This window comes from Lissotriton vulgaris, chromosome 2_1 (genome assembly GCF_964263255.1).
Source record: "Lissotriton vulgaris chromosome 2_1, aLisVul1.2, whole genome shotgun sequence".
Taxonomy (NCBI): domain Eukaryota; kingdom Metazoa; phylum Chordata; class Amphibia; order Caudata; family Salamandridae; genus Lissotriton; species Lissotriton vulgaris.
Genome location: NC_141687.1, coordinates 1,219,842,740 through 1,219,854,853, shown reverse-complemented (window position 1 = coordinate 1,219,854,853; position 12,114 = coordinate 1,219,842,740). Strand labels below are relative to the sequence as shown.

At 47.8% G+C, this 12,114-nt stretch overlaps 1 protein-coding gene across 2 annotated transcripts in view; it reads left to right on the top strand.

Annotated features, from left to right (window-relative positions):
- Positions 1-12,114, top strand: part of IGSF9B (immunoglobulin superfamily member 9B) — a 1,223,958-nt gene that overhangs the window by 472,684 nt on the left and 739,160 nt on the right. For both annotated transcript variants that reach the window (XM_086956939.1, XM_086956938.1), the window contains exon 6: positions 11,543-11,684. In XM_086956939.1, the coding sequence (XP_086813065.1) occupies positions 11,543-11,684 (142 nt within the window). The remainder of the gene's footprint in view (positions 1-11,542; positions 11,685-12,114) is intronic.

Genomic DNA, 12,114 nt, shown 5'->3' with positions numbered 1-12,114 from the left:
GGACTGACTCAACTGATGACCCCTGGCCAGAGATTCTGGTTTTAGCCACCACTGGAGGTCCAATTAAATCTGAGGTGTGATTGGAACTTACGCTTTGTAATATTGGGATAGAGGGTTCCAGGGAGTCATAGTTCCGTGAAGCATTAAATGATACTCCAGGGAACTATTGCTAGAATTGAAGTCATCTCTCCCTGACTCCACTACCACAGTCTTACTGAGGCCTGAGGTCACTGTAGCAAGTCACAAAGATGAGATACCTGTTTTTTTAATTAGTTCTGGAGAGAGAAAACCTTTCCCCCATCCAAGTGGAAGAAGGCTCCAATGAACTGGTGTGTAGAACTGGCTGAAAAGCTGGTTTCTAGACATTGATTAGAAATCTTTAATCCTGAAGAAGACTTCACACTACTTTGGCATAGTTTTCCACCTTAGAGAAGGAAAGAGAAGTGAATAACCAGCCGTTAAGATATGACTATACCTGGTGTAGGAGAGTAGGGTCTGCTTTCCTATGGTCAACCCAGATTTTTGCTTTTGCTTCACTGGTTTTTGACATAATGTGGCTGTGGGCCTGCTAATCAGACCCACAGCCTGCTGGTCTCTCTCTAAATTCATATCCATGTACTTTAGGTACATACATAATTGACATGAGTTCACCTTATCAGCCCCTGTACAGTGCACTATAGGTGCCCAGGGCATAGGTGCATCCAACGCCTACCAGGGGCTGCAGCATATCTTTTGCCACCCCTGGCTGGCTATCCAAACTGACACAACTGGCTGATCACTCAGCTGGGGCAAGGTAGTGTAATCACCCCTTGCTTAGATATAGTATACCTATATCTAAACCTATATCTGGACACATATATATACCTATAAGTCACTCCTATGGCAGGCCTTAACAATCCTGGAGGCAGAGTGCTTGGTTTTATGTGAGATGGTGCCAATTCCCTAAGCTGTTCCGGGATAGTGCCATACCATTTACTCTTAAGTGCATTATAATCCTCGCGGTTACTTCCTAACTTTGGTTTGGCATTATCAAAACATGTCGTGTAAGGTGTCATACACTTTGGAATACTACCCCCTCGTCAGTCCTGGCGACGGGGGTAGCATTCCACCCTTCTAGAGGGAGAAGACATGTTACTTTGCTTAAACGCGGTTAAATCTAACCAAAGCCCCAGCATCACAAAATGGACGCTGCTGCCACAGACACGAGTCTGACCTCCTACTGCTGACCGAAACTCCGGCAGGGGAGGCCTGGACAATAGATATCCTGTCACAGGGAGGTGTCACACCACCCCAGACAGGAGATGGTGGATTGTAGCAGGGAGGGTTGAATGAAACTAGACACTGCCTGGGGAGCACAAGGCTTCCCATGCATAGTCCAGTTCAAACCGGTGCTGGGACCTTCCAGTCCCAGCTCTGGCGCGAAGCTGGACAAAGGGAAAGGGGTGCAACCACCCCCTTCCTGGGTTCCACCCATAGGAGGGACCTAGCAGGTAATCCAGCCCCTTGATTTGGAATAAAGGTAGTAGCTGTGCCAACGGACATCAGATTATCCTGACTGAAACTCTGGACCCTTCGACATCCCACTCGACGTGGAAGACTGAAGAATGTCCCTTGTTGTCAAGGAGTGACCACCCTGTGCAAACAGGCACCATCCAGCGCCTCACCGTTTGCTTTGTTGCAGTTCCCGCCGGAACTCGAGCGACAGAGTTCGACAAGACCCAGCGTTCCTGCCTTTCAACAGCCCGATCAACAGTCCCAGCAAGTCTGAGACCGTGGAGGCGACCTGAAGCGTGTGGCCGGCCATTTCGGAAAAACTACGAAGTGCTGACCGTGCAGCTCCCGAGGCTCCCTCGACGCTGTGCATTGGGGTCTGAGAAGCCCCAGCCCGAGCAGCTTTTGCACCAAAGCTCACCCCTCCACACTCTCCGAGTGCTGCGTGGGGCCCTTCTGCATCTTTTTGCTTGACGCGTTGCTCCGGTCGCTTGCCCGTTGGCTAGTGGCCCCAGTACCGACGAACCTTTGAATTTGCTCTGCCAGTCCGGTTGCTCTGGACTGGCCCTCGCTCCCCTGAAAAGGAGCACCCGCTCTGACCTTCCTGGTCCGAGTAAGAAGCGATCTTCGAATCCTGCGTGGGTTGCGCTTGCCGAAGGTTTGTTTGCTCCAATCCGGAAGCCGACACCGCCGACAGCGAGAGCCTTCGTGGGACAGCTCGTGATCCACTCCTGGACATCCTCGGTGCCCCAGAGTCCACGTGGCAGCGGAGACAAGCTTCACAACATTCACCTGATTGCGCCCGACATTGCCTGGTTCCTTCCTGGTTCCACCCTTGTCACTGCTGAGTGACCCAGACTCTGTCCCCTCTGCTTTCAGGTTCTCTACATCTTCGATCCTCCCTTGGATCGCACCGGACACTTCTCTTCTGGCCGCCTGCAGCATCTTCATCTCCAGGCTCCATAGATCTACTCGATGAAAGCCGACACAACTTTGCACCTGTGCACCCGCTTCCTGTGGGTGAGGTAACTCTTGAACGCCGGTGCACCTGTAGTGGTATACACCTCTAGTGTCTAAGTCTAAAGTTTGGTATTTCTAGTCCAGTCGGAAGACTCCTAAAACTGTAACTCGATAACTTTTACGCACCATTGACTTTGCATTGGTGCATGTGTGTGCTTTCAGCGCTGCACCCGATTCCCGCGGGCTTTTCCCGACTTCAGCATTGCTAGTCCCGATTAGTCCCAGCAATTCTCCAGGCCCTAGGCCTGACCACTGTTCGATTAGTGATACTTATACCACTTATTTAGTATATGGTTTGAGTGGCCCCTGGCCTCATCCAAATTGTGCAACTTCATATGTTTTACTGTGCTTTTGTTTAAACGCTTGTGCTTCTATACTCATAAAGAGTCTAGAGGATTATTCTGAGAATAAATACATATATTTTTATAATATATAACTTGTGTGGTGTCCTTTCATTTGATATACAGGATTGTGATTGGTAAAACAGCTGGCTTCACATGCCCTCTTGAGTTAAGCCTTTAAGGCTGCTTGGTCCATGCTACCCTTAGGATAGCTTGTCTATAAGGTTGACTTACAACCATCACCATAAGGGATTGTTTGGACTGATACAAGGTGCCCCCAGAATTGGAGACATCATATATCAGGACAACTTCTCACACCTGGATACCTTGAGAGAGTAAAATACCCACCAAATGAGCCAAGATCTTTGTAAATACCCTTGCCTTGGGGCCAACGTTAATCCAAATGGAAAGACCTGGATTTGAAAATGTTGATGACCCACAGCAAACTGAAGAAACCTTGGGTGAGCTGGAAAAAATGGGCAGATGGAGGTAAGAGTCTTCTAAATGAAGCGATGCCAAGAACTCTCCCTGTCTCAATAATGGAAAAATACTTTGCAGTGTTGTCATTTTGAACGAGTGATGGTTGAGAAACTTGTTGAGTCCTTTTAGACCCAATATTGGTCGAAAAGATTTTGTACCACAAACAGAATTAAGTAATAATTCTTGCCCTGCTTCTGAAGTGGTACTGGACAGATTGCCCTATTTTCTAACAGGGCTTGGACTCCTTCCAAGAGTGCCTGATGCTGCCTCAAATCTCTGGAAAGAGGAGTTGGCTGAAAATGGTTTGAAGTAGATTTGTGAATTCCAGGTGTTAACCTTCTGATATCAAATGGACTGCCTATTGGTCTGATGCAGTCCAGATATCCTTGAAGAAAGACAAATGACCCCCTACCGACCTCTGGCTATGATTGTCATGCCTTTGAGAAATTAGAAGTAACTGGGCGCTTCCAGGATTCTGGGACCGGGATTTGGGGTTCCCCAGCCTCGCCCACCTGCCTTGAAAGGGCTGCAATCCTCCTTTCCCTGAAGTGACAGGAAAAGCTCTGATGTAACTAAATATCCAGCCCTTAGAATAGGATTTAGCTGTAGCAACCAACTTTTTGTTTCCAGCAGTCCTATTTTATCATGTCCTCTAATTGCTTACTAGAAAGAGAACACCCATCAAATTACATTTTCATCAAAATGTTTTCCTGAGATTAATCAGTTTTCAAATGCGCATCCACAGGTGACGACAAGCTGATGCAGCACTTCCAGATGCTTCTGCAGAAGCACAGAGGATATGAAATGTTAAGTCAGAGAGGAAATGGACCTGCTGTTTCATCATGCATAGAAGAGCTGAACAGTCTGTACCATCCGACCTTCGGTTAGCCAATTGATGAAGGTCCTTGAGGAGAGAATGGACCGTATAAATGGTATACGTATTAACCTTGAGGGAAAAATTAGAGGCAGCATACAACTGTTTGATAGCCCCCTTCATCTTCTTATCAACTGGATCTGGTTGAGCTGCATCCTCTGCCACTATATTGCCCTGAGAAGACAGACCTGCCATGAAGTTATCAACATTGCCAACCGCTGTAAATTCCTCTGTAAATGTATCCGGCGGGTAGAGTTTGGCTAAGAAACAAGGGAAAGATGATTTGTCTACATCTCCCCATTCATGACTCAAGACACGCCAAATAGCAGCATGCATTGGCAGTGACTCAGATTCAGGGCACATATACTGTGACAAAAGTCTTCCCCTCCAATTGCAGGGTCCGGCATCTGAAGAAAAATGTTTTCCTTTAAATGTTACAATAATTCAGAGAGTTTGGATTCCTGCCCCTTTTCTGCTCCTCATCTCCATCACCATACTGATAAGTATCCACAGATTCCCAAATGCAAGACATTTTGGCAGGGGGAGTACCTTCTCTAGCCCTAAAGTCAGCTTCCCTAGCTTGCTCTATTGTTAGCTGAATAGAATCCATCGAAGGAGGGGCAGGTGAGGGCCCTGGAGTCTCTTCTGTCACCTCTTCCATACTGAAAAACACTAGAATAATTAGGCGTGTTCAATGCTATGAAATGGACCAAAAACTTCCTGTATTTCCGCCGGTTTCATAGCAGCATGAAATCTTGCGGGATTTCCTGTGAACGTCCCACTTGGAGTGGACAAAAACAAACAGTATTGTGTCCAAAATGAATCATAAAACCAAAATGTGCTCATCATGCATTGGAAAACGTCTAAGAACAGCCTATCTCCGCCTGACTGCAAAATTGCTATGGCAGTCATAGTTGGGCAGAGACCTCCTAAATACCCTGGAACTTGGTCATGCCTGCTGGTGCAAGGCGCTACTGATCAGCAAATTCTATAAGTGCTGCTAAAGCAAGCACTACAAGTAAAAACATATTATAACTCTGTGATACATGATAAACAAAAAACAATCACTTACCTTTAACATCAGCTAGGGTGTTCATGGCGCAAAAAGAAAAGAACAGGATGTTAGTAATGGTTCCTCCATTTTATGCTGCCTGATGGGTAGTGACTGGAATGTCTTAGCAGTGATGTAACTGGGGCGCATTATGGGTGTCCCCAAAATATAGCAGCAGGGTATTTACCTGATGTTACCTGCTCCGTGTGTGTATGTGGTGTGGTCCATGGGTCATAGACCGGCTGTAAGCAGAGGCCTTCCGAGACCCTTCCATGCCCAGAATATTGATCCTTAAGGTAATTACGGCAGCCACAACCCACTCAGTTGCAATTAGTCCCTGAAGAAGGAGGGGGTCCCTGGTTTCCCCACAGCCATTCACATACTTCTCAGGGCAGCACACGTTTCAATAATTACCATGGTGAATATTCCCCCCATTGAGCAGTTTGTAATAGAGGGAGCCCCCTCGGCTCAAGTGCCACAGTGGAGAGAGTGCAGCTATACTCTAAGCTACTGAGGATGAAAGAAAAAAAGAGCCACAATACTACATCTAGGAGGCAAAGATATACATAGAATCTCCAAAACAGTCACTGAAGCGACTGCAAAGATGCACACAACCCTCATAACAGCACTCAACGCATATTTCGAGCCAATGGCCAACCAGAACTATGAAAGGTTTATCAACATGCAGAGAACTCAATCGATATGGTTTACACCAGTCTAAAGGAATTAGCGAGCATATGTGGGTTCACAAATGAGGGGGAAGAAATATGTGGTCAAATAATCCAAACGCATCCTACAAGAATCAGGCAAATCGTTAGCGGACATTTTAACCATGGGCAGGGCCAAGGAATTATCCAAAGCGTGCGCTTCCCATGTGGAAGCTGCCCAACAAAAGATAATAAAGACAGAACCTGTCAATGCCATTAGACCAACAGACCTCTGGGAATCCCAAGAAAGGAGGAGTGCCAACACGACCCTGTGGGTACTGTGGCGGTCCCATGCATCGCATGGCTTACTGCCTTGCGATAATCAAGAAGTGCCCAGTGTGCGGGAAATATCAACTTTTCCCAAAAGTCAGCTGCTGAAGCAAAGGGACAGCGCCTGAACCTTTGTCAACACAATGCTCAAACCAAAAGAACATGACAGCGATATGGGCGACAATGAAGAAACTGAACACACTAACCGCTCTGTTTTCACGATCGGCATTACCTCGCAATCGCAGCGTCACATGCCATAATGTCAGATGCTGGTAGGAGTACACCCCATACTGGCCACAGTGGATACAGGGGTGTCCATCGATCTACTCTCAGCAGGAGCATACCAGTTGCTACAACGCACTCCGCCCCTCCAGAACACTCCGATCAAGGTCAGAGCAAGCCTCCACTCATCAGAGTAAAATTCTGAATGCCCATCACCCATGGACAGCAGTCCATAGACTCACTGATTTATGTCACAGAGGAAAGACATGGCGTGCTGCTTGAATGTCGCACAGCGGAAGCACTCTACATAGTCATGTTCATGTTTGGAGTCCACCCGGAGGGAGTTTCACACATCTTGGTGGAATTCTCTGAGGGGTTTGAAGGCACTGGGTGCTTAAAAGCGAAAGAGATGAAGTTACACATTCTTCGATCAGTACCACCAGTAGCCCTCCGACACAGGAGAATTGGATTTCACCTGAGGCCTTAGGTGGAGAAGGAGCTGGAGAAGCTAGAAGCAGCAGCCATCTTCTGTAAAGTATCCAGGCTCACCCCATGAGAGTCCCCCATTGTAGTTACCCGGAAGCTGAAGCAGCAGGTTGAATATGCATACGTGTAGATATGAGACTCCCCAACGTGGCAGTAAAATGAGAATGTCACCTCACCCATACCATTGACAACCTAATAGGGGAGTCGAGTGGTGCAAGTTGGTTTTCAAAGGTAGACCACTGACTCACCTTGGCGGAGGAGTCAAGGTATATCACCACCTTCTCCACTCACTTGGGCCTGTGGCGCTACCTAATACTGAACTTTGGTATTTCAAGCACTACCGAGGTGTTTCAGAACATTATACCAGAGCTCCTAGTAGGCCTGCCGGAGGTGGTCAATGGCAGTGACGACATTTTGGTGTATGTAAAGTCCATATCAGAACACAACAACTGGTTGCGGAGTGTCCTCAAGCGGATACATTATTCAGGACTCACTCTCCATCAAAGCAAATGTGAGTTCCTCAAGCAACGACTAAACTTTTTTGGATACACGTTCTCAGCCGAGAGCATAGCGCCTGACCCCCAAAACGTATGAGACATCAGAGGCAGCTCCACCCTCCGCTGTGTCAGAAGTTTGCAGCTTACTGGGCATGGTCAGTTATTGTGGCCCATTTATAAAGATTTTGCCCACCCTGACGCAACCTCTCTGGGAGATTACCAAGTCAGCGACCCCATAGAACTGGGGAGAGGAACAGGAACGTGCCTCGCAGGTCAAAAAAGAGGCCTTATCGACCAACACCACATTAAGGTATTTTGCTCCTCTGAGAGAAACCACCATCACTGTAGGTGCTGGTCCAAAGGGACTAGAAGCCGTGCTGATGCAGCATCATGAGGGTGGGGAGTGCACCCCAGTAGCGTTTGTGAGCTGATTCCTAACTGCAATCAAACAACGGTACTTGCAAATTGAACAGAAGTAATAGTTATACACTGGGGATATTGCCATTTCCACCTGGAAGTCTATGTCCAACCGTTTGTGGTCAGCAAACACCACAAACCTCTCATTTCACTATTCTGAGGGACAGATTTAAAATTGAAAAGTGGATGCTTTAACTACAGTACTACAATTGCTAGGTAGAATTATGGCCTGGCACGGCCAATCCTGCAGATTACCTGTCGAAACATCCCCAAGCTGCCATCCCTGAAGACAAGGAAGAAGCTAATGAGACAGAAGAATATTTAAGATACATTACCGCCCGCCACTGATCTCGGTAGAGAAGATATGTCAAGCCACTGCCAAAGACGAGTGTCTGCAGAGGACGCTGAAAGCTGTTTGAAGTGGCCAGTGACATTGGTTCAAAGCTAATTGGGCCCAGCGCACCCCAGGCGCCCAACTCATCCTTCAAAGTGTATACCACGTCCATCATGAACTGGTTGAGGATCCCGATGGCTGTCTGTTGCATGGACATCATCTTGTCAAGCCCACCAGACTTACTAATCAGGTGGTGCAACTTGCCCATGCTGGACACCAGTGAATAGTTAAAACCAAGAATTAGCTGTGCACAAAAGTATGGTGCCCGCTCATGGATGAGCAAATTGAGGCCATGATAAGATGATGTCTGTAGTGCTAGGCTACCAGCTGACCTTCTCCTGTCCCCACGATAACCGAGAAAGGACCCCAACAGCAGTGGGTCTGCGCCAGCCTAGATTTTGGAAGGCTTCTGGATGGGAGATATGCGATGGCCGTCATTGACAATTACTCTATGTACCCCGATGTAGAAATCATTGCCTCCCAAGGGGCCCATGAAGTACTACCTAAACTGGAAAAGACTATGGGCATCCATGGTCTGCTCAGGGAGCTGAGAACCGACAATGGTCCTCTGTTTCATTGACAGGAAGTAACTACGTATTTCCAATCACCGAACATTGTATACAAGAAAACCATCCCTTGTTGGCCGCAAGCCAACAGGGAGGTAGAACTTTTCATGAGGAATTAGGTCATCAGGATTGCGCGTGCCAATACACAGCCTTATGAGTGGGCCATCTACTCTTTCCTCCCTGAGTACCATCAAACGCCCGACTCCACCACAGGACAAGCTCCTGGGCACCTGCTAATAGGGCGGGTGGTGCAAGAATTGATCCCTCACTGCTTAGAGTGGACTCCAAGCCCCATTGATGATCAGCAAGTCCTGAGCACACGTTGGATCGCCAATAATCATGCAAACCGGCGCTGCAAAGTTAAAAGATCTCAACTTAAAGTAGGAGATCTAGTGTTGGTGAAAGATTGATTTCCCGGCAGCAAATTCAGGCTTCCCTTTGAATGCCATCCTTGTACCATCACTCACATTCATGGCACCATAGTGATTGCTCACCGTGGGGAGTAAGAGTTGTCCTAGGACATTTCCCAGTTCCAAAGGTTTCATTTGCCAACTCTCCCCAACCAAAGGGTTGAAGAAACCGACACAGATTCGGGTGATCTAGAGGAAGCCACTGTAGCGGAGGGTCCTTTTGCGAGCTCTCCTGAGCCTGTGAGTGAAAGCGAAGTAGTGGGAAGCTGGTTTGCCGCCTCTGCAGGTGGAGCTAGGCCTTTGCCCCCTGACCGACTGGTTTGTCGAGACACTCGCATCCGGCATGGTTTATGTAGTAACCTTGTGCCATTCTACCAGCTGCAAGATCATGTAGTAAGATTACATGGCCTGAAGCTCCAGGTAACTACGTTTTCTTGAACTGTATATCCCTGAACTGTTGTCGTGCTGGCTTCTGAGTCATGACGGGTGCCGACGCACCGAAACTGCCCTAATGTCAGTATGTATAACTTATGTTTGCATTTGTTTCAAAATAAAGGAGGAATGTAATGTAGCACCAGTGAAGTAACTGGTGTGTGTTGTGGTTGACCCCAAAATGTAACTGCTGGGTATTTATCGGATGTCACCTGCTCCACGGGTGTATGCGGTGTGGTCCCTGGGTCATGTGGGAACTCAGTAATACATATGTGGCCAAGCAGGTGGAGTCTAGGAGACCACCTGCACCTGGACTCACTAAACACACTTCACGTCTCCATGTAATTTGTAATTAGGCTTGACCATGTGGGCCACCAGTACACCATCCACCCAGCTTAACTTCAGCCCTCATTACCTCGGGGTTCATGACACAACAGCGAAACCCATATTGGGAGTTTTTTTGTGGGACGTCAGCTAGGGAACAGGTTCTGCAGAATGGAGATGAAATCTTGCAGGTAAGGACTGTAGTGGAGAAGATGGACAATGAGATAATGAACTAGAGGTTGTGTTCTCCCTGTTGTGGTCCATGGTAATTGTCCTTTTTTGGTCCATGGTACTTACCATCGGGCCTTGGCCCAGTTTCCCTGTTGACGTGCCTGTTAATGGGTTGGGACCTTGGCCCTCTGTGGTTTAAGGCTTGTGTGTATTTCTTTATGGAATCTCTTTGGCCATGGTTGCATCACAAGAGAGTGGAATGCCTGTTGCACACATTGAGAATGTTTGAAGCAGTCCATAACTGACTCTCGCCTGGTTGGGCTTGACTTCGTGGTCAGAAAAACAAATTGTGGTAATGATGTGAGGGCGTTGGGCGGGGGCCACTTGTTTTTAGGGCAGTAATGATTACCTAGATCCTCGTACTTGACTTGCTAAAAGTCTGATAATAACCGAGGTGCCCTGTGATCTTTGTAGAAGGCTGGAGATCCCTCTGGAGGACGGGTACTCTCTGCTGTAAAGGCCTAACGGTTACCTAGGTGATGTGCACGGTCTGGTAGAGGGCTTGGACCCTGGGGATTTGGAACCCATGCTTCCAGTGTGCCCGGGACTCTAGGCTTCCACCGTGCTTCCAGAGGCACGGTAAGTTTGGGCCATGGGTATGTTCTTAAGGTCCGTAGTTGCAGCCTAGGGGGTGTGAACTCTGCTAGTGGAAGCCTACTGATAACCAAGAGGACCTGGACTGCCAGTTAGCCAAGGCCCGGGAATAATATGAGAGCCATGGACTCTCTGACAGAAGTCTGAAGATAAAATTAGAAACCGAAATCCTGGCTTGGAGTAACCCTGGTACAACATAGGGGTATTGAACTGCCTGCTTGCAGTGTGTGGGAACGTAGGGTACTCAATAATGCTCACAGCGTTTGCCTATAACAAAAGGGCTCTGGACTGCGTGCTCGCAAATGCCATGGGGTCCGACAGTCCATGCTTTCAGGTGCCCAAATATAACCCAGAGGCCCCAGACTCTGATCGCATAGGCTTGGACTCTAGGACGGCATGTATTACTCGTTACAGATGCATGGGCCTTATCCTCCGTACTTGCTGAAACCTCAATATAATTAACCGCGGGGACCCGTATAATCATAATGACTTGAGTGTGACCCATACCAACCCTCGACTCTCCTGTCCAAGGCCTTCCTGGAGTTCAGAGGCCAGTTTCGATGCGAGTTTGGGCAGTGTGCAGTGAAGCGTGCGTGAAAAACTGAGGTGCTCATCTCCAGAGACAGCCTCGTCAGCAGTTCACAGGATTGCGTGCTGCCGTGCCTACTTGTGTCGGTGACATCATGGCCTCCCTTTGGATGCTGAGGTAATTGTTTGTTCCCTGCTTTCCCCTAGGACCACCCTTCATCATTTCCCCTCCCGAGAACATCACTGTAAACATATCCCAGGATGCACTGCTCACCTGCCAGGCGGAGGCGTATCCAGGCAACCTGACTTACACCTGGTACTGGGAGGAGGAAAACGTCTTCTTCAAGAAGTAAGAATAGCTGTGTTTGTTCACAATCTGTGCATGAGCCCTTACCTGCTTGCCTGCAATGACTTGCCCCTCTGTCTCTCTTCCCTGACCAGGAGTTCTTCGCCCTCTCACTTGCATGCGTACTGTCTTATACTTCACCTCATATTCGCCCAAGGCCCACATATCTTTGTGCACATGTTAAATTCGGGGGTGAGACTGTAATAATGTTTTCGTTCTGACTGTTTAATGTGCTGTTTGTATTGTGGGACTGGGCTCGTCCTGCCACACCGCAGAAGATAAAAAAAACAAATCTTGAACAAAATTGATTAAGTGTACATGTTGCCGAGACATATTAATGTTATTTTATACTATTGGCATTTGTGTAGAGTACCATCAGTATGGCTTCTGCATTAGTGTTTACAATCCATGTCATAGTGAGTAGTAGTATCGT